Source organism: Acomys russatus, chromosome 6 (genome assembly GCF_903995435.1).
Source record: "Acomys russatus chromosome 6, mAcoRus1.1, whole genome shotgun sequence".
NCBI classification, from domain to species: domain Eukaryota; kingdom Metazoa; phylum Chordata; class Mammalia; order Rodentia; family Muridae; genus Acomys; species Acomys russatus.
Window position 1 is genome coordinate 33,858,416 of NC_067142.1, and position 22,661 is coordinate 33,881,076.

General features: G+C 48.5%; 2 protein-coding genes and 1 pseudogene across 2 annotated transcripts in view; 2 read left to right on the forward strand and 1 right to left on the reverse strand.

Annotated features, from left to right (window-relative positions):
* Nucleotides 1-269: 269 nt before the first annotated feature.
* On the reverse strand, nt 270-1,532 carry LOC127190424 (alpha-1,3-mannosyl-glycoprotein 4-beta-N-acetylglucosaminyltransferase-like protein MGAT4E). Its single transcript, XM_051147434.1, has one exon. The coding sequence runs from the start codon at nt 1,436-1,438 to the stop codon at nt 320-322; it is 1,119 nt and encodes a 372-aa protein (XP_051003391.1). The 5' UTR covers nt 1,439-1,532; the 3' UTR covers nt 270-319.
* Nucleotides 1,533-8,035: 6,503 nt separating this feature from the next.
* On the forward strand, nt 8,036-8,466 carry LOC127190432 (40S ribosomal protein S23-like; annotated as a pseudogene).
* Nucleotides 8,467-19,074: 10,608 nt separating this feature from the next.
* Kdm5b (lysine demethylase 5B) overlaps nt 19,075-22,661 on the forward strand; it is a 65,771-nt gene continuing 62,184 nt past the window's right edge. Inside the window, exon 1 of the mRNA XM_051147447.1 lies at nt 19,075-19,359. Coding sequence (XP_051003404.1) covers nt 19,156-19,359 — 204 coding nt within the window. The 5' untranslated portion in view covers nt 19,075-19,155. The remainder of the gene's footprint in view (nt 19,360-22,661) is intronic.

The window sequence follows — 22,661 nt, forward strand, 5'->3', positions numbered from 1 at the left end:
GAAGACGAAACACATACACACACCCCTTACTGGAGGAATCCAAGCATCCCAGCAATGTAAGGATTTTGAAAGGGGACCAAGGCCTTTCCCCAAATTTGTGGAAGCCACATTTGTCAGAGTCAAATAGCAATATCCTATTAGAGTGGCTTGTGTGGGTAGAAAAAGGGAAGACTGTTGCCTGATGTTTCGGTGGCATGGAAAAAAAAAATGGCAGTGCCTTCTTTTCCTGCCTCCTACCCCCTGGATGTCTCCAACGTCATTCATGTTGGCTAGAGTGAAATGGCATCAAGCTTTTAATTGTTCGTACCCTGATACACCATTACCTCTGGTCAGCTCTCTGTTGTTTCAGCATTTCCCCCCAGAGGTAAATATGTCTGACCATGAGACCCCTGGCCTGATTAGCATTCACTGCCAGCTTCACGCAGCTTACACCGTACCCAGTGCTATTCAGAACGATCTGGTCCAGCTGCCCTCGCATGAGATGGCCCAGCAGCGCAAAGCTGGTACAGTTTGGGGGCGTTCCTTCGGGATGGTAGCCTAGCTCTACCTGTCCTTTTTCTAGGATGTACTTTCCATCTATGAGGGAGCCTGTTCTTACTTGCACCCTGTTCAGGTTCGCTGGGTGGCTCAAGATCACTGTCAAATAGTTCCCCGTACTGACATTGGAGGTACAAAAGAATGATTCATCCAGTGTGTAGGCCTCTTGTGGGGAGTGAACCCCAGAGAACTTCATGTCCGTGAAAACCACTCCGGGGAGAGTATTGGGACCATGAGGACCTTTTCCCTGGCCAGCTGAAGTCTTGTTCTCAGAAGTGAAATGAGACAGCCTGTGGAAGAAGAGGAACGGTCTGCAGAGGACTGGGTCTTGCTGGGCCAGGAGGGTGCGGAAATGAAGGATCAGCCAGGGGAGAGGTCGTTCTTTGTGGAAGAAGAGGAGGAAACGGGCCAGGAGCGGAAGGTCCCTCCTGTGGAAAAGTTTGCCGAGGACGCCCATGTTAGAGAATTCCATGAGCACCCATGTGCTGGGCTTCCTGTTGGTCACCTTCGAGTGAATGTGGCTGACAAAATTGGGGGCACAAAAGACGTTGTCCTCTATCAGCAGGAAATAAGTGGAGAGCTTTGTGGCGAAGCTCATGAGGAAGGCGTGAGCCACGTTCTCCTTGGAGTACGTCTGCTGCTGAGAGGTCTCATTCTGGACCGCAGTCACAGGCGGGTAAACCTCAGATGGGGCATGGATCAGGAGCAATTGCCCTGTCAAGATCTGTGCCCCGTAGAGACTTGAAATGTCGAGAACAGTTTTCCTGAGCCAGGAGGGATCAGAATCTGCCAGGTGGATCAGCACTATTATTTGTTCCTGTTCAGCTGTGGAGGAGACCTGGTACAGAGAGGCCAGTGTATCCAAGAGGCCACCTTGACCCTGTCGGGACTCTGAGGTCATCCCCACTGTCAGCCATGCTAAGAAGAGGTAAAATAGGGACAATTGTCAATGTACGGTGGTGAGGAGACCGTTTAAGAAGATTAGAATCATAAAGCAAAACTACTTCTCACAGGGCTATGACATTACCCGAGTTCTTCAGGGGCCTGGAGAGATGGTTCAGCCAGCAGTTAAGTTAAGAGCATTGGTTGCAGGCCGGGCATGCTGGCGCACGCCTGCAATCTCAACACTTAGGAGGCTGAGGAAGAAGAACCGTTGCCAGTTTGGGGTCAGTTTAGACAACACAGTGAGTTCTAGGCCTATAAGGCCTACACTGAAAGACCTTGTCTTTGTTGTTGTTTGAGACAGGGCTTCTCTGCGTAGCCTTGGCTGTCCTGGACTCACTTTGTAAACCAGGCTGGCCTCGAACTCACAGCACCTGCCTCTGCCTCCTGAGTGCTGCCATGTGCCACCATGCCCAGCTTGTGGACATTTTCTTGTTTAATAACTGATGTGGGAGGGCTCAGCTTGCTGAGGGCAGTGCCACCCCTGGGCACACGGGTAAGCAGCACCCCTCCGTGGCTTCTGTGCCAGCTCTTGCCTCCAGCTTCCTTCAAGTTCCTGTCTCGACTCCCCTGAGTGACGGGCTGTCACCTGCAGGTATAAGCTGACATAACTCTTTCCTCACCAGGTTGCTCTGGTGCTAAGATGCATACTCGAGAAGAGCACCCAACCACACTGTTACATTTACCCAGCCCCGGAGCCCAGGAATTTCTCCCCAGTCCTCCCACTTCTGACTGTGGTATTGGCCAAGTCCTTTCATCCCTGAGTTTAGTCCTCAAACCCAGAAAACCAAAGGATTTGGGCTCTGTGCTCTAAGACCCTCCTGTCTCCAGTGTTCCTTAGTCCAGTGATTGCTCTTTCTTACAAAGACTGACTTTATTTTTCCCACCAGTGATTTAATATTTTTACTTTTTATATTTTGCTTAATCATTGAATTTCCCTAAGAATGCATGTAGACAACCTTAGCCACAGCTCTTCTTTTAAATATTTCAACTAATTTCTCTTGCCTCTTTTTTAAATTTTTCCCCCGAGACAGGGTTTCTCTGTGTAACAGCCCTGGCTGTCCTCGACTCCCTTTGTAGACCAGGCTGGCTTCAAACTCACAAGAGATCTGCCTGCCTCTGCCTTCAGAGTGCTGGGATTAAAGGCGTGCGCTCTCTTCCCTCTTATTTAAATGCTATAATGTTTCATAGTGGCCGGGCATGGTGGTACATACCTGCGATGCCAGCATCCAGGACACTGAGGCCAAAGAGCTCAAGTTCAAAGTTGGCTTGAGATACACCGTGAAGTAGAGGCTAGCCTAAGCTACATACCGAGACCCTATCCATTTGTCGAAACAAACAAGCAAACAAACAAAGGCTGATGGAGCTGGAGAGATGGCTCAGTAGTTAAGAAAGCTTGATGCTAGTGCAGAGGACGTGAGTTCAATTCATAAAGACAGCTTCTCACAATTGCCTGCGACTCCAGCTCCCAGGTATCCAAGCATAACCTATACCTATACCACACACACACACACACACACACACACACACACACACACACACACATATATATAGTATAGTATATACACATAAACAAACAGAATACTATGCCTGGGGCCACCCCTCTCCAAAAAAGACCACATGAGGGCTGGAAAGATGGCCCAGTGATTAAGAGTGCCTACTGCAGCTACAACCAGAGAGAAGCGACTGTTAGAACAGGCTCTCATGTAGCCCAGGCTGGCCCTCAGAAATCACTATATAAAGCTGCGCGTGGTGGTGCAAGCCTTTAATCCCAGGACTTGGGAGGCGGAGGCAGGCAGATCGCTGTGAATTTGAGGCCAGCCTGGTCTACAAAGCTAGTCCAGGATAGCCAAGGCTAACACAGAGAGACCTTGTCCTGGGGGAGGGGGAGGGGAAGAGTTCCTGCTGCTCTTATAGTCCAGTTCCACCGCCTACCTTGTAGGCTTGCAACTGCCTATAACTTCAGCTCCAGGGACTCTGATACCCTCTTCGAGCCTCTGTGGGCACTTGTACTCTTGCTCATATGCCCACAGACAGAGGCGCATGCATTCACTTAATTAGAATGAAAATAAAAAGCATGCTATGATGGTGCACGCCTTCAATCCCAGCACTCCAGAGGCAGAGCGCTCAGGATCTCTATGAGTTCAACCTTGTCTACCTAGTGAGACCCAGATTCAAAGTCGCCATACAAAAAGCCACGTGGTCATCCATTCCCCAACCACCCCCAGCACACAAACCAAAAGCCGCATAACCATCCATTCCTATGGCATAATCATAACTGCAAAGTGAAATGCTAAGTTACGCAAGGGAGTTCTGGTCTGTGTTTACTCAATGTGAGCATGTATAGGATTGCAGATGAGCATATATACAATGTAATGTTGGAAAAAGACTTTGAGACAAGGTTTCTCTTGTCCTGGCTGCCCTGGACTCCCTTTGTAGACCAGGCTGGTCTCTAGAACTCACAGAGATCTCTAGAACTCACAGAGATCTGCCTGCCTCTGCCTCCTCAAAAAAGTTTTATAGTATGTGATCGACATATTGTTTCTACCTATATTAAGTTCTTCAGGTTGTGTGTGTGTGTGCGTATGAGGATGTGTATGTCATATGTTTGTGGGGTGTGTGTGTGTGAGCGACAGAGAGAGAGACATGCTAGGAACTGAACTCAGGTCCTCTGGAGGAACAGCAAATGTTCCTAACCACTGAACTATCCCTTCATCCTGATTCCACCTATTTAAATCAACTACCTTTAAGTGTCCTTCCTTCCCCACACACCTGATTTGTCAATGTCCTGGGGCTGAGGAGGGAGTTGTCAGGCAGACTCAAGGGTTCCTAGACCCAGTTCTGCCTTCTTGCCTGCTGCTCTCTTCCTCCCTAGTCATCCTCCCTCATATGAGCCCCTTCTTCCTGTGCCACTCCACCCCTCCCTCTCCAGGGTACTCACTCTTTCTTCTCTGATGGATTTTTCCCAGATATATGGAGGAGATGGTCTGCCAATCTTCTAGTGATTTGGGGCTCTTCTTACTGCCACCATTGACCACCTGGATCATTGACAAAGAAAAAAAAAAATGCCTGGCCATGGTCCGAGAGATCCATGGTCTCTGACCCTGTTTGTTTTCTCCCTTTCCTTGAGAATCATGACAAATAAATGTAGCTAATTTATGGGCTAATGGGTGGACCCACACCACAGCTCCACCCAGAGGGAAAGGGTTAGAAGGAAAGTCCAGGTGCTTTGGGCAACCTGCCTGTCCTCAGTGTTCCCACCGTGCACTCCCAGTTTCCCAAAGTATAGTCACCACAGTTTTTACATCGTCAGTATCCTCAGGGACTCTCAGGGTGATGAAGAACCACAGGAAGATGAGAGCCACAGCGGTTTTGCAGCACCGCACGATGGAACACCGCATCATGTCCCGCACACTGGGATATGGTTCCTACAGCAGGAGGTCAATGTGTAGCAGGAAGAACACTCTCCTCCCTGCCCTGTCTTCTCCCATCCTCAGGTTATTGTTAACTTACATGAACATTCACTGATCTAGGAACCTGACAGAACACAGCCTTGTTCCCAACCTAGAGAAGGAAGGTCACCTGGCCTGGGATGATGTTTGCTGCCTCTCTTCATACACTTGTTTGGAGTTTCAACTCTCCCAACGTTTCCCCTGACCAGAATGATAAGGGCTAGCTGGGACAATATTAGCATGGCCAGTTTTTTAGCAGGAAACAAATGGGAATTGTACTGTATGCATTAAAAAAAAAAAAAAAACAACAAAAAACATAGCAGTCAAACTACTAGCCAGGTAGTGGTGGCACAGGCAGGCAGGTCTCTGAGTTCAAGGACAGCCATAGCTACACATAAAGACCTTGTGCTGAAAAAAAAAAAAAAAAAAAAAAAAAGCCAAGGGCTGGAGAGATGGCTCAGAGGTTATGAGAACTGATTGCTCTTCCAGAGGTCCTAAGTTCAATTCCCAGCAACCACATGGTGGCTCACAACTATTTATAACATGATCTAATGCCTTCTGTCATGCAGGCAGAGCACTGTATACATAATAAATAAATAAATCTTTAAAAAGAAAAAAAAAAGCCAAAAACCAAACAACAATCTTTAAAAAGTCAAATTATTAAAATAGCTGAAGTTGACAGGCATGGTGGCACATGCCTGAAATCTTATCACTTGGGAGGGGAAGGCAGGATGATCAAGAGTTCAATGTGTCCTTGGTTATGTAGTGAGTCTGAAGCCAGCCTAGGCTATAAGAGACCCTGTCTTTTTTTTTTTTTTTTTTTTTTTTTTTCGAGACAGGGTTTCTCTGTGTAGCCTTGGCTGTCCTGGACTTGCTTTGTAGACCAGGCTGGTCTCGAACTCACAGTGATCCGCCTGCCTCTGCCTCCCGAGTGCTGGGATTAAAGGCGTGCGCCACCACGCCCGGCGTAAGAGACCCTGTCTTAAAAACCAAAATAAGTAAATAGCTGAAATTGAAGTCAGGCCTATGTCAAATTGGTATGTTTCTTGCCTTTTAGGATCAAATATATTCTTTTCTGTTTGTTTTTCAAGACAGGGTTTCTCTGTGTAGGCCTGGATGTGCTAGAACTTGCTCTGTAGACTAGACTAGCTTTGAACTCAGAGATCTACCTGTCTCTGCCTCCTGAGAACTGGGATCAAAAGTGCGCGCGGCTGCCTGGCTCAAAGATACTTTTAATATATCCTTGTCTTTGCTTGTACTTGTAGGCCTCAATGAGAAAAGGATTCTGCTGCCTTAGAGTAAGCTAAGTGAGTGCTGGTTATTGGACCAGGCCAGCTCAGGCTCCAAAGTGCCTGCATCCAGCCCTATTCTTCAGTGTCTCTTTTGATTGCCTTAAACCATCAGAAGGGCTCTATATGCCTTGTCACTTGAGTTCAATTCTTGCCCTGCATATGCAGGACACAAAGACAGAAACTGTAGTCAGGTGATTTCTATGCTCCAGAGGCCACAGTGTTCTCCAATCTCCTTCACTCCTGGGGATGGCTCCCATTTTAGTGGAGTTTCCATTTTCATTTATTTATTTATTTTATTTCTTGAGACAGGATCTCTCATTATATAGCTCTGGCTGCCCTGAAACTCACTATGTAGACTAGGCTGGTCTTGAACTAACAACAATCTTTATCTTTTTCTTTTTCAAGACAAGGTTTCTCTGTAATAGCCCTGGCTGTCCTAGACTCACTTTGTAGACCAGACTGGCCTTGAACTCATGAAGATCTGTCTGCCTCTGCCTTTCCAGTGCTGGGATTAAAGGCGAGTGCCACCATTACCGGGCCATCTCAGTATTTTGATAGGCATTAGTGTGCATATCTCCCCTATTTTTTTGAAAATACTTATTAAAAAATACTTATTTAAAGTAAGATAAAACTTTTCTTATCTGTTTTCCTTAAATAAAGACTTTTTGTCACAAGGGTGGTTCACTTCTATGTAGGTAGGACCCAGACTTCTCTCAACCACAAACACTTCAACAAGTACCTTAATGAAAAGGCTATATAATCACAGTTAAAAGACCTCAGCACAATAGACTTAGCTCAGTGCCCTTCTGTCCTTCCTGTGACATTGTTAAGCAGCAAGGAATTCCATTCTTATGCAGTTGTCTCAGGTCAACAGTCTTCTGGAAAAGGCAGGACAGAATAAGAGGAACTGGAATGAGAGACAGTCACTTTAGGAGTCAGGGACAGTGGCCTGAGCACTGAGCTCAGCTCCCTCTGTGATGCTGCTATTATGTCCCAGCCCCCTACTCACAGCATCAGAGGGCCACACGCACAGGCCTTAATTGTGTTGAGTGTGTGCTTCATCACCCTCACTAGAAATGAGTATTTGACCTAAAGACCAAAGCAGCTGTTCTCTCTCTTTGAACAGAGGAAAGAGGTAGAGAACCACCACACCCCATCAGGTACCACTCCCCTACATCTCTGTCCACCTCCCTCCCTCCCGACCCTTTCACTGGCCTCCTACTCCCTCCCACCTTCTGAGTGTGTCACCCCTGACTTTATCCTTTCCCTTTGCATGATCTCTTCTCCCTCTCTCCTGGGCCTTCATCATCATGGCAAAGCAGGTCTGCTATCTTCCTGTGGAAGGAAAGTCAAAAAGGAAAATACCTCCCATGAGCTCATGTTTCAAGTTCTGTTCCACTTCTCTGAAATTCTACACCGCAGGTTCTTGACAGTGTGAGCTTTAGCCAACTTTGTATTCTTTCTCATCATGTCTGCAGTTTTGACTACACCTGGAGCTGCTTCCTCTCTGATACTGGGCTTCCCCGTTGACCATTCCTCAGCTTTCTCCCCTGGCTCATTCTTTTCCAAATACATCAATGCTCCTGGTCCTAAAGCTTTCTTATCTTCTTCCACATGCTCTCTGGCTAACCCCCGACCTCTGTGTGTGTGTGTGTGTGTGTGTGTGTGTGTGTGTGTGTGTGTGTGTGTGTGTGTGTTACACCTACACCCCCCGCCCCCAAGTAACCTACTTAAGTTCTTTGCTTCAGCAGTGCCTTGTGGGTCCTTCCTGCACGGCCTCTCTCTTTCTCTCAGGCCCGTGGTCCTGGCAAGATGGGCAAGTGTCGTGGTCTCCATACTGCCAGGAAGCTCTGCAGTCACTGAAGTGACCAGAAGTGGCATGATAAACAATACAAGAAAGCTCACTTGGGCACAGCCCTGAAGGCCAATCCTTTTGGAGGTGCCTCTCATCCCAAGGGAATTGTGCTGGAAAAAGTAGTGGTTGAAGCCAAGCAGCCAAACTCTGCTGTCCGGACGTGTGTGAGGTGCAGCTCATCATGAACGACAAGAAGATGACAGTGTTCATACCCAGTGATGGCTGCTTGAACTTCATTGAGGAAAATGATGGCGTTTTGGTTGCTGGATTTGGTCAAAGAGGTCATGCTGCAGGCGATATTCCTGGAGTCTGATTTAAGGTTGTTAAAGTAGCCAATGCGTCTCTTTTGGCCTTGTACAAAAGCAAGAAGGAAAGACCTAGATCATAAATTGTGACAATGCAAACACAGTAATAAACTTTCATATTCTGAAAAAAAAAAAAAAAAAAAAAAGTTCTTTGCTTCGATGAGTAAGAAGCATTTCAATACCGGGAACAAAAATACAAAATCGAATCTCTCTCCTACATCCTATCAGTTCCTCAAATCCCCTCCATCACTGTAAATAGCATCATCTCCTTTCACATAAATTACTCACAGGGGGTACAAGTCTTATCCTTGATACTTCTTTCTTCTCAGCAACTCCACATCCAATCTGCTCACTCTCTTTGTTGTTGTTTTGTTTTTGGTCTTTTTGTTTGTTTGGTTTTTGTTTGTTTGTTTGTTTTTTTTTTTTTTGAGACAGGGTTTCTCTGTGTAGACCTGGCTGTGTTGGAACTCACTCTATAGACCAGACTGACCCTGAACTCAGAGATTCTGCCTGCTTTTGCCTCCTGAGTGCTGGGATTAAAGGCAGGTGCCGCCACCACTGGGCTTTAGTCTTGTAACTATGTCCTCCAAATTTTACCTAGAATATGAACCCTGCTATGACTAATTGGTTCCAAATCTGTACCCTGTCCTGCAATGTACCCTCTACTCAGCAGGCAGAGACACCTTTTAAAATTACAAATCAAGCTGTGGTGGCACATGCCTTTAATCCCAGCCAAGAAAGGTGGATCTCTATGAATTTGAGGCCAGCCTTGTCTACAGAGAGAGTTCAAACTCTGTCTCGGAAAACAAAATACAAAAACAAAAACCAAAACCCCAAAAAACCCAAACAAACAAAAAAAGACCTTATCTCAAAACAGCGGGAGAGATGGCTCAGAGGTTAAGAGCAGTGACTGCTCTTCCTGAGGTCCTGAGTTCAATTCCCAGCAACCACATGGTGCTCACAACCATCTATAATATGATCTAATCTCCTCTTCTGGCATGCAGGTGTACATGCAAGGCAGAACACTGTATACATAAAAAAATAAAAACAAAACAAAGTACAACCCGGCGTGGCACTTGGGATTAAACTTGGGCCTCAAACTCACAGTGATCTACCTGCCTCTGCCTCCCAAGTGCTGGGATTAAAGGCATGTGCCACCAGGCCCAGCTGTTTGTTTTGTTTTTGTTTTTGTTTTTCTGAGACCAGTTTTCTCTGTGTCATCTTGGATCTCCTGGAACTCACTCTGTAAACCAGGCTGGCCTCTCATAGAGATTCACCTGCCTCTGCCTCCCAGGCTGGGATTAAAGGTGTGCACCATCATGCTCGGCAAACATGTTCTTTTAAAACACTCCTCTGTAGACTTAGCCCATAGCTGCTGCTTCCCTACCCCTGAACCCAAGGCAGTGTTCTCTCTGCTGCTCGGAGTCACTGCCCAATGAAGCCCAGTGCCACTCAGTGCCACCACTTCTGTCCTTCCCCTGCCTATTGGATGGTCTATTTTATTTTCCTAGCATTTGTTGCTACCATAAATGATCTTATTTGTTCTGTTTGCTGTCTGTCACTGCCCATTAGCCTAGAGTGATAAGCTCCAGAAAGGCAAAGTCTCTGCATGCACAGCATTTTGCAGAGACTTGTCTCAGAGAACCAGGCTTAACAAGTCTTTATTAGCTCATGGGTTATGGGAGAATCCTGACAGTGAGCAGTCATCTGTTTGTTCATCAAGAAGTGCCATGGTAGATGCTGAGGGAACAGCAGTGGCAGGAGCCAGAGGAGGGCTGTAGATATAGGACACATAAAACACACAGATTATGGAGCCAGGAGGTGGTGGTGCACGCCTTTAATCCCAGCACTTGGGAGGCAGAGGCAGGCATATCACTTTGTAGACCAGGCTGGCCTCGAACTCAGAGATCCACCTGCTTCTGCCTCCCTGAGTGCTGGGATTACAGGCATGAGCCACTGTGTTCTGGCTGGCTCAAAGGTTCTTTATGAATTTTTATTTATTCATTTATTTATTTGTGTGTGTGTGTATGTGTGTGTGTGTGTGTTTTCAAGACAGGGTTTCTCTTTTTAATAGCTCTGGCTGTCCTAAAACTTGCTCTATAGACCAGGCTGGCCTCAAACTTACAGAGATCCACCTGCCTCTGCCTTCTGAGCACTGGTTGAATATTTTTTTAAAAAGAATAGGAGAGCTCAAAAAATTTCAAGTTAGTTGGGCTAAATTTAATTTCAGGCAGAGGCAATGGCTCTCTGTGAGTTCAAGGCTAACTTTTTTACATTGTGAATTTGAGGCCATCCAGGGTTATATAGTAAGATTCTATATAAAAGGGGTGATCAAACAAAACATACAAACAAAAAACCAGTGTGGTGGCACACTCCTGTAATCCTAGCATTCGGGAGGTAGCAGGCAAGAGGACCAAGAAGTCAAGGTTACCCTTGACTACATAGTGAGTTCAAGGCCAGCCTAGGGTATGATGACAGCTTGTCTCAAAAACCCCAGACCTAACAAAAACTGGAAGAAAGTACATACAACTTGGCCTTATGTCTGGCACTTATTTTACATAAGGTGTTAAGAGATGGAAGACACCGGGCGGTGGTGGCACACACCTTTAATCCCAGCACTCAGGAGGCAGAGGCAGGTAGATCGCTGTGAGTTCGAGGCCAGCTTGGTCTACAAAGTGAGTCCAGGACAGCTAAGACTACACAGAGAGATCCTGTCTCGAAAAACCAAAAAAAAAAAAAAAAAAAAAAAAGAGAGAGAGAGAGAGATGGAACATAGCCAGGGGTTAGGGAAGGGGTCAGGTAGAGGGTGGCTCATATCTGTATTCCTGGCACTGGGGAGGCCAGCCTGTTCTACAGAGCAAGTTCCAGGACAGCGAAGAAACAATGTCTCAACAAAACAAAACAAAACAAACAAACAAAGCAAGGGGGGTGGTGGGGGAGTGGGAGGTGGGGGGAGGTGACACACGCATTTAATTCCAGCATTTGGGAGGCAGAGGCTGGTGGATCACTGTGAATTTGAGGCCAGCCTGGTCTACAAAACGAGTCCAGGACGGCCAAGGCTACAAAGTGAAAACCGTCTCAAAAAAAAAAAAAAAAAAACAAAAAAAAAACAGAACAGAACAAAACAAAACAACAAAAAACCAAAACCACCAAAACCAAAACATACAAAGAGATGGAACACAAAGTGGCCCCCAGGTTTGGTGGGCTGTGAACAGAGGAGGGAGGAGAGCGAGTAGAAGAATGCAGAGAAATGAATAATAAACAGCAAAATGGGAGCAGAAGAGCCAAGGTCTAAGTCCTGGTGTTCTATACCATGTAGACAGAGAGGAGACTTGGGGGAGGGAGGGGCAGTGTCTGAAATTAAAGATTAATCAGGCTTTTGAGGAAGACTTGCTATTGGTAATTCCTAAGGGCTCTCTAGAGGGAGAAAACCAGTAAGATATGTGGCTATGTACCCATATCATACACACGCAATTAAATCATATAACTATATCTATATATTGACAGAGAGAGACCAGTTTTAAAGAATTGGTTTAAACAGTACTCATTTATTGACAGTTCTGGAAGCTACATGCTAAGATCAGAGTGTTGGAAGGGCTTTCCCCCAAGGCCTCTCTCCTTGGCTTTGCTTGGAGGCCTAACAGCACCTTTACTCGCTCATCTCTCTGTACCTTTGTACATCTTTTTGAAATTTGCCAAAACTGTAGGGGGGAAAAAAGTCTTAGAGCGGTCTATTTTCTTTTTTTAAAGATTTATTTATTATGTATACAGTGCTCTGCTTGCATGTACTCCTGCAAGCCAGAAGAGGGCGCCATATCACATTACAGATGGTTATGAGCCACCATGTGGTTGCTGGGAATTGAACTCAGGACCTTTAGAAGGGCAGGCGGCGCTCTTAACCACTGAGCCATCTCTCCAGCCCGAGCAGTCTATTTTCAAACATAGTTCATTATGGGTTGCAAAAATCAACTTTAAACGGTTCAACCAGCAAGCCAGGAATCTGAGGCCAGCCCAGTCTACAGAGTGAGTTCAGGACAGCCATGGCTACACAGAGAACTCCTGTCCCTGGAAAAAACACAAACAAAAAGACTCAGCCAACATATTAGATGGATTACTATGTAAGGATATGATGTGAAACTTTTGTTACTCTGTCAACACAACCCGAGAGATGACTGTCATAGTTTGTGGACACCGCAGTCTAGAAGGAAGCTAGGGACACAGTCAGAAGGGGAAGACGCAGCTGGTCCCATGTCTAATAGACACTGTCGGCAGCCAGCCTGGTGTTTGGGGCAGATCAAAGGCAGATGTGGAGACGTCCACTCTCACCCTCACACAGCTGTTATTACCAGCGTGATCTTGGCCAATTACTCTGAGTCTCAGTCTCTCCATCTGAAACACGATGATAGCAAAACCACCTATTTCATAGGGGGATTGGTGTGTCCAGTAGTGGCCTAGTGGCCCTGACCTACATTAGGGCAATATTGCATCTTTCTCTCTCTCTCTCTCTCTTTTTTTTTTTTTTGGTTTTTCGAGACAGGGTCTGTGTAGCCTTGGCTGTTCTGGACTTGCTCTGTAGACCAGGCTGGCCTTGAACTCATAGCAATCCACCTGCCTCTGCCTCCTGAGTGCTGGGATTAAAGGCGTACGCCACCACATTTGGCTTTCTTTCTTTCTTTCTTTCTTTCTTTCTTTCTTTCTTTTTTTGAGATAGGGTTTCTCTGTGTAGCCTTGGCCATCCTGGACTCACTTTGTATACCAGGCTGGCCTCGAACTCACAGCGATCCACCTGCCTCTGCCTCCCAAGTGCTGGGATTAAAGGCGTGTGCCACCATGCCCGGCTCTTTCTTTCTTTCAATACATCAGTTGTTTATAAGCTGGGCATACAGTATGGTTTAGTTGGATGGGGGAATTTCAAACAGATATGGTAGATGTGTTTGTGCTCTGGAAAGTTCCAGCATGTTTCATCGGAGATACAGAGATTTTTGAAACATTTGAGCTATCTCAGGAACAGGACATGCTGAGAGAAGGCTCTCAGCGCAGAGACCTGAGTTAGGAGTGCTACTGGATAAACAGGGAATGACTTTCCTCTCTTCAGGAGCTCAAGACTGCGCCTTGGAGAAGAGTGGGGTTGGCACGCACCTGCAATCCCAGCACTCAAGGAGGCAGAAGCAGGTGGATGTCTGAGGCCAGCCTGGTCCACAGGGCAAGTCCAGAGCCCGGAGCATGAATGTAATCCCAGTACTCGGGAGGCAGAGGCAGGAGAACCATTGTGAGTTCGAGGCCAGCCTCGTCTACAAAGTGAGCCCAGGACAGCCAAGGCTACACAGAGAAACCTTGTCTCAAAAAACAAACAAACAAAAAACAAAAAAGAAATAAGAACGATGAAGAAAGAAGATGGAAGAAGAAGATTATTGCTCGTTTTGGCCAAGAACTGAGGGAGGTGAAGCGGGGCTGCTGTGAGTTAAGGGCAGTCCCGGTTACATTGTGAATCTGAGGCCGTGCTGAGCTGCACAGCAGGACCTTGTCTCAAAAGCAAAACATAGAAATATTAAATATTGTTCCTTGAGAGTCTCAGGCCTCCGAAGTCGCTTAACCGGAATGGGAAGGAAACGCCCTGAAGCCCAAGCCTTGGTGTGGGTTACTTCGCCCCTCCCAGCCCCTGTGGGTAGGGCCAGGGCCACCGTGGGAACATTCCACTTGATAGTGTCTGATCCACACAGGGGTCTAGTTCTTTGGGCCTCACACCCATGTACACCGAAGGTGTAAGTTTTCTGGCTTTCAGTTCAGCTGAGTCAGCAGAGATTCTAGGCGTGGTGAGGAGTGCTGGTCTGGGAAAGGACTTCCCTCCTCCCTTGCCCTCTCTCTGTCTGTCTGTCTGTCTGTCTGTCTGTCTGTCTGTCTGTGTCTCTCCCCCACCTCCCCTGTGTGTGTGTGTAGGGATGAGGAAGTGGTATTTAGTTAAAAGTTGCAAGACCAGACCAGCTTTCCAAGGACAGAGTCCATAATGAGGCCCTTTATCATGGTGTCAGCTGTAAGTGGGGACCGAGAGTACAGATATCCCACAGAGAAGGCCTTGCAGCTGAGGAGGAGGGCAGGGGATGGGGTGGATGCTTTTTATCTCACTGAGTTCACCCACTACCCGGGCTGTCTCAACACTCCTCCACCGAGTTATTGTGAGACTCCTTCCGGTGGACAAGAAGATCCTTCTCTGTGTCCAGGCCAAAGCTTCACCCTCAGACAATTGGAACCATAGAAACTCAAGGCCATCGCCCCTCCCTTTGAACAAATATTCGTGGTGCAGCTCCCACGTGCCTGGTACTGACTTTACTCCTTCCCTCTAGTGGCTTACCTAGCTAGGGGTGGGGCACGTGCCAAGGAGGTAGTACGAACTAAGGTGGGAAACTTGCGGGGCAATAAACCATCAATAAAGAGCAGCAACAAGACGTTGTGGAAAGACACTAAAGTAAGGCAAAGGGGACACCCCCATGGTTGCCCCAGGGGACACCAAATATTCCAGAGCACGAAAGGTGATCAGATGTTGTCACTTAACTGGAACTGAAATGGTGCATCGCGGATACTTGGGGAAAACAGGAGAAAACAGGAGAGGGGGGCCGGACAATACTGGTGGAGGGTGCACTTAAGTGAGGCCAGGGCGGAAGGGAGGTGCACGGACGACACCGGAGCCCCGTCGAGGCGGCAGCGGCGCCGAGGGGGTGGGGAGCGGAACCAACACGTGCGCTACGTGCTGCGCCGGCCACCGCCCCCTCCCGAGCAGCTGGGGAGCCAGGCCTGCCCCTCTCATCCGTGGCACAGACCCCGAACAAGAGGTGGGGGTTGGGGGCGACGGAGAGCGAGAGGAAAGTCCCTCTTTGCGTTTGGAACCCTAGTCTCCCCAGCACGGCGACCGGAAGAAGCAAGGCCAGCGCCTCTCGGACCAGCAGGCAGATTTAGGGCACAGGCTGCACTCTTGGGGTGCAGGCCGGGGGTGGGACTCCGCCTCCGGGGTGGGGGGTAGCTTGAGATCTGACCGCTGGAGTGATCCGGGTGAAGACATCGATCCCTAGAGATGTATCTAAAGGCTCTCCAGCACTCATGGGGTGGTTTGGGGGACGGAGTCCGGGGCGGAGGCGGAGTGTTGTCCTAGAGTAAGGAGGGGGGTTCCTGGAGACGTGGCACTTGGAGCGGGCTCGGTTCTACTCCGGCCGCCGGGGCTGCATCTCCCCGCTTTCCCCCGGGAACCTGGCGCCGTGGCTCCGCCCAGTACTTGCTCCTAGCCCACTGGAACCGGAGACCTAGCACCTTCAAGCCCGGGTTACACAGGTCCGGCCTCTGGGGCGTCCAGCCGGCCCTACACTAGACAATGCGGACCGGGCCCCGCCCCCGGAGGCTGATGCGGCTCGGGCCGCGGCCAATCATCGCCTGTGGCTAGGCTCTTTAAAAAAAGAAGAGCCGGCCGCGGTGTGGCTGTCAGCTGGAGATGGATCCCTCCGCCCATGTAAACACACATCATAAAGGGCAAGGGGAAACGTCTTCTGTGGGGCGGGGGAGCTGTTGCTTTAGTGGAGAGCCCTCTTGGGCCCTAGCTTGGCAACTGCTGCCTCCCTCATATCTTTGGGTCGGTGAGGAGCCAAACAAACAGCTGCTGCTTGATCTGAGAGCAGTGGTAGCTCATCATTTAGGGACCCTACTGGAAATAGAGGAAGCAGGACTAGTAGACCTTGAAAGTTAGGAGAGATACCTAGCCCGTAGATGACAACTGAGATTTTTCCTCAACTTGTATCATCCAGTTATATACCCACGATTCATGTGTACCTAGAAGTCTTAAAGTTATAACCTACTTGGTTTGTAGGATGCCAACGTCAAGGGTGAAAGCCCTGCGCTTTCCCAAGGCAGAGAACATGACAGGATATCAACTCCGGGAAGACCCTCAGACACACATGACTGTGTGCCACCCAATGCCAAGAGCAACAATAAAAGATTTCGCTTAGTCAACATGATGGGTCATCTGAAATCTCATCCTTTGAGAATGGGGTCAGACTGGGCTATGTTGAGAATTCCGGGTCAGCTTTGGTTACAAGTATACAATCCTGTCTGGATTTTCCCTCTTCTCAATATATGATCATGGAAAAAAAAAAATCAAGCTGGGTAATGTGACCTACGCCTTTAATCCTAGCCCCTCCGAGTTTGACGGCAGCCTGGTCTATGTGAGTGAGTTTCAGGCTAGTCTGTGAAACGACTCAAAACAAACACAAACCAAACCAACTCAAAACTCCAAATCCAATACCTTTTACCTAGGTCTCCCCCACGACCGTATAACCTGGTGTATCATTGTATCTTACCACGATTTTTTGAATAGATGGTTCCCTGCTTCTTTTGGTTCCATCTTATCTGCAGGTAGGAACACGAAAAGACTTATTTAGGCTCCAAAGCCCTGGGGAGCTAAGAAAAGGATGGCCTTTTGCAGGAATTGCTGAACGGTTCGGAGGCCAGGCACCTCTGGGAAGTTTATTAAACAATGAAGCTCCCCCCTTATTGAAAAATGTGTTTTGTACTTTAAAAAAATATTTATTGTATATGAGTACTTTATCTGCAGAAGAGGGCATCAGATCACATTATAGATGGTTTTGAGCCACCATGTGGTTGCTGGGACTTGAACTCAGGATCTCTGGAAGAACAGGCAGCGCTCTTAACCACTGAGCCATCTCTCCAGCCTGTGTTTTGTATTTTTTTATATTTTAAGAATATTTCAAAATTTGTGTGTGTGTGTGTGTGCGTGCATGTGTGGCCTGTAGAGGCCAGAAGAGGTCAGATGCCCTGAGGCTGGAGTGAAGAGGCAGTTGTGAGCCGATGGACACTGGATCTGGACACTCGATTATGTACTCTAAGGCGGAAGCAAAAAGGTCCTTATCGAGCTGAGCCATCTCTCCATGCGCCATGCTGTTTTTTGATGCAGGAACTCATCTTCTAGAGCTGGCTGGCCTGGAATGCTGTGTAGACCAGGCTGGCTTGAGCCTCCCAAGTGTTGGGATTAAAAGCCTGTGCCACCACACCTAGCTGCTTCCTTTTTTAAACTGAGGAAGCATAGTCTGTGTGTGATGGGATCCATCACCTAAGAGGTAAAGGCAGGAGGATCAGGAGATCAAAGCCATCTTTGGCTACACAGAGAGTTCCAGGCCAGCCTCGGCTAGGTGAGTCCTATTAAAAACTAAACCCCACGCTGGGCATGGTGGTGCACATCTTTAATCCTAGCACTTGGGAGCCAGAGGCAGGCAGATCTGAGTTTGAGGCCAGCCTGGTCTACAGAGGGAATTCCAGGATAGCCAGGACTACACAGAGAAATCTTGCCTTGAAAAACCACCACCACCACCACCACCATCACCAAAACCCTAAACCTTGAGGCTAAGAGGGCTCTCCTTCTTCCAGGCTACTCTGGAGGGCTCTGGACCCACTACAGAGACAGTAACAAACAGTCCTTCCACAAGATTTCGTTCATGACCTTCTTTTGACTTTTCCTGGGGTCTGTTCACCATCTTTGTATGTCCTAGTTAACTTTGCAGAACTTCCATTGCTTCCTTATATCTCCAGTTCTGATCTCTTTCTTTCAGAGCTGTACCTTAGAGCCTGTTGGGAATCTGCTGTGTGTACTACAGCCATCTCAACCTCAACCTGTTCAGGCGTGAACACATCTTCCCTCGAATGACTTGTGCATGGCATAATCTGGACATTTGTTCCAGCAATGTCAGTTCTTTACTATCTACCCAGGCAGGGTGCCAGGCCCTAAATAGGGTGTCCTATGACCTTCGTAGTCTTTTATTTCCTACAATTTCACCCTTCCTTTTTTTTTCCAAGACAGGGTTTCTCTGTGTAGCCTTGGCTGTCCTGGACTCATTTTGTTGACCAGGCTGGCCTCGAACTCACAGCGATCCACCTGCCTCTGTCTCCAGAGTGCGGGGACTAAAGGCGTGCGCCACCACACCTGGCTAGGCTCATCCTTTCTTTTCAATCAATAGCTGTTGACTTTATTTAGGCCGAGTCATTCCTTGACTGGATAATTTCAAAATCACTCAGGTCTAACCTTGTCATATATCTGTAGACTTCTGTGTCCATCCCTTCCAATAAATAGTCTGAACTACTGGATTTGGACAAACGCTTAAGCACCTCACAGATTAACAGTCCCGCAAAGCACTTGGATTTAGTACAGGATCTAGGATAAGCAAGGGCTCGACGTGTTATTACCATCCTCATTACTACTCCTTGCAACTGTCCTTGCTGTCTTGTGCTTGAGCTGTTTTCTCTACCGGGATAATCCTCCAATTCCAATACTGTGCCCCTCGGGTTTTACTATGTAAATCCTTCGTGGCAAAGTGTATGACGTGATTGAACGATCGAGTATAGATCTGTTCCCTCCACTAGACTGTTAACTTCTTGAGAGCAAGAATTCTGAAACTTCAGTGGTCAACGGAACCATTAATGATAAAATACCCTTCCCAGGCGGAAGGCCCCTGCCCCTCCCGCTTCGGGGGCGGGGCGAGACCTGGCTCGGGGTAGCAGTGGGGACTTTTTTCCTCGCCGTGGCGGCGGAGGCGCACGGCGTGGGGTAGCGGCAAGACGTCGTCGGAGGAAGGCTGAAAAAGCCCTAGGTGCTGCCGTTGCTAGTAGAAGTCGGACTTGTCGCCCGAGAACTGTCCCTGTGCACGGGTTTCGGACGGAGCGGAGCTCGCTGCCGCGGTTGCGGAGGCTGCCCTGTGCTCGCCCCTGCCCTCGTCGCGGTGATGGAGCCGGCCACCGCGCTGCTCCCAGGCCCGCGCCCGGCGCTGCCCCTCGGGAGCCCGGGCCCGCTGGGTGAGTTTCTGCCTCCCCCCGAGTGTCCGGTCTTCGAGCCCAGCTGGGAAGAGTTCGCGGACCCCTTCGCTTTCATCCACAAGATCCGGCCCATAGCCGAGCAGACTGGGATCTGTAAGGTGCGGCCGCCGCCGGTGAGTCAGCCAGCCAGCACCCCGGATCCTGCTCGCGGCTTTGGGGTGGGGGGCGGGGAGGGAGCGAGGACGCACGGCCCGGGAGGCCCGAGGCGCGGGGGCGGGGAGCGGTCGCCCCACGGGGCCCAGTCAAGTTTGGGGTTGCTGGGAGGGTGGGAGTTGGCGGGGAGCGCACGGAGGCGCGGGGGCTTGTCCCGGGTGGGATGCGGGCGGTGAGGACTGCGGGCTCTGGTAGGGCGGCCCGAGGGCCGACTCGGGGCGGCTCCGGGGGTTGGTGCGCTGCACGGCCCGGCAGCGGTGCGGCTGGAGTGGTGGCAGCCGCCGGGGTGGTCGCTGGGGAGTCCCCCGGAGCCCGGCTGAGGCGCGGGCGCGGAGGCAGGGCTCTGGGCCCGCACCGCTCGCTGGCTGGTCCTCGCCTCCTCCCCGGGGTGCGGGGGTGTGTGATGGGTGGGGGTGGGGGGACTTGCGAGTTGTCGTGTGAAGAGGAAAGTTTTCAATATGGCGGCGGGAGCCCCTGGTCCTTTGTGTGGTGGCGGCGTCGGCCCGGAGCTGCCCTCACCTGAGCGCCCCACCCTCCGGACCCGGGTCCCCTACCACCACCTGGTCCCTCGGCCTTCAGGAGTCCCGGGGCAGAACTGGGGCAGGGGGCGGCCAGCGCCACTGGGGGCGGGGAGGAGCCGCAGGGTCCGGCCTGGAGGGGCTGTGTGGCGGGGGACGCAGGGGTCGTGGGGCGCACTTTGGGGACTGTGGGGGGGGGGAGGACAGGCGGCGGGGACCCCTCGATGCTCGCCCGTCCTGACGGACGCGCCAGCACGCACTTCAGGCCGGACCCCTCTACTCCCGAGGGAGGCCTGGCTGGGGCTGAGGTGGAGAGGCCGTGCTTGTATAGGGGAGATGTCAGACGAGCTCTTGGAGATTTCATCCTAGTCCCTAACCCTCCCCTACTTGCCCCTGTGGGGTGGCTCTAGTGCCTCGAGCTTGGGGCGGGGGGACTGTGAGGGATGGGGTGTCCCTGAAGATAGCCCTAACGGCTGCAACGTCCGCGGAGAGCCCGGCCCACCCCTTCTCTGTCCTCCTCCTCCCCGCCCCCTCCCCCCGCAGCCGGAACTGGATGCGCTGCGACACCCCAGGTTTTTCGCCTACCTTTTGGGATGGCCTAAGTCTGAGTTGGCTTAAACGACCGTTGGACCGGCCGGGACGGTTGGAAAGGTTTAACTGCCTTGCCTACCGTTGAAGAATTTTCTGTCTTACCCCCAGCGTCCCACATAAGTGGAAGAAGACACCCCCCCCCCCTGCCCCTTAACCCCTTTCTCCCTTAAACTTGCTCTTTGTAATGGCATTTTGAGTTGCCGGATTGTGTATCAAGTTCTGTATCAGACAAGCTGTTTGAGATCCCTGAATAAATAAACCTTATCCTTCCTCCATCCCCCATACCCCCCTCCAAAAAAAAAAAAAAAAAAAAAAATTAAAACGCAGACACCATATTTTAGTTTCTCTTGGACAATTTTGAAAACAGAAATGGAAAGCTTAAGAAAATAACTGGCCTGGTCAGCTAGTAAGGGGGAACTGTTTGGAAATAGAGTCATTTCTCTAGGCGAAGTGGACAGAGTCGATTGTTGTAGCTTAAAGGAAGGTCCATTTCTGTTAGTGTAGGCCTGTAGAAGTTACACCCTTGTCTGATTAGATCTAAGGCTTTAATTTTGAAGAATAGATCATGAACGATTTAGCTTTATCTTAATGTATCAGGAAAGAGGAATACGAATATTGGATGTTTTGCATTAATGGGATTTTATTCAGAAATTAGGAAATTTGAATAAATTATTAGAAACCAAAATAGAAGAGGAGTTAGGTTCCTGTGCGTTGTCCTCCGTGTTGGCGTTGTGGCACCCTACAGCTGGGATAAGTCCTTTATCTTGCCTCTTTTGCCTTTTATAGAGCTATTTTCTTGGAAAAATAGTGTTGCTTTGGTTAGGTTTGGCTACCCATTTCCTCATCTGGGCTAGCAGATTAATGACAGTCTTTAGAATTTGTGTGTGTGTTTTGCTTTTTCCCACTCTGTCACACATGATGGCCACCATTTTGTACTGAGAATCCTATATAGTATAGCCCGAGAGGAAAGGGGTAAAGAGGAAGAAATAATGTACAAACACAACCAGTGCTGTTTTGGAGCCCTCCTTTGTGTGGGGGACTGGCTTCCTCCTTTGTCTAACAAACTCCTATGCCAGTGTGCCAGAGTTTGCTAGTGTTAGCTGTTGACATAACCACAGAAGAGAAAACCCAGAAGTTGTAGCTCTTGAATAGAGGGGTCCTGGAACAAAGGCTCCTTAAGAGACATAAACAGTCTTTGTTTAGGAAGTGTTTAGTGTTAGGAAAGCTGGGAACAAGCGATTTCATATAGTTCAAAGGTAGCAACAAAATAAACCCTTAAGAAATATGAAATGCTTACCGTGGTGCAGCATTTATAATGCCCGTGTCTGTAGAGCTCAGTTCATTGAGTTTTTGGACCTCTAGTGACTAAAATAAAGGGATTTGGAGAGTGTGGTGTACTTCTAGTAGGTAAGGGGAGAGTTATGAAAGCGTTTCTCTTTCCTTTTGTTCTTAGCTTTGTATCTTTGAGATAGCGTCGGTTTGTACCTGCTTTCTTAGTGAGGATCTTGAGCTGCTTGGCTTGTGAAAACTTAGGCTGTATCCATGATTTTGTATATGAGTGCATAGAAGTTCACAGAAATTTGTGAAACTATAGTAAGATAGTGGGATAAAAATGATGAGTCAAGGAAGTAATAAATCTTATTTCAAAGAAGTATAAGGGATAGCTAAGCTTATTTTCTGAGGTGAGACCTTTAAAGTCTAAAATTAATATTAGTTGTTTTTTATTTTCTTTAAAATGCAGGTATTTCCTTTTTGAGTATTTAGCTGTTCAAGTCCAAGTTATTTTCACTTTGTAATATTTGGAGATGAGTAATTTTAGGGGTATTAATATTAGTAAAAAAGTTGGCTGCTCAGTAAATATCTTTTGGAATCTCTCATTTGATAGAATACATTTGATAGCTTTATTAACTTTCTATCTAACATGGCTGCAGTTAGACAGAGTCCACAATTTTCTCCTTTGACAATGACCAAAAGTCAGATTTAAATCAAACCCCGGATGGCACAATAAAGGCTGTTTTAAACCTTATTTTTAACCTCCTTTGGTTGTTTGTTTGGATCCTTCGTCTATATTTTTATAGCCATTTAGTGTAAGGCTGTTATCATGCAGTAAACATCTTTGAGTGAACTTGTTAATTCCACTCTTGGTGAACAAG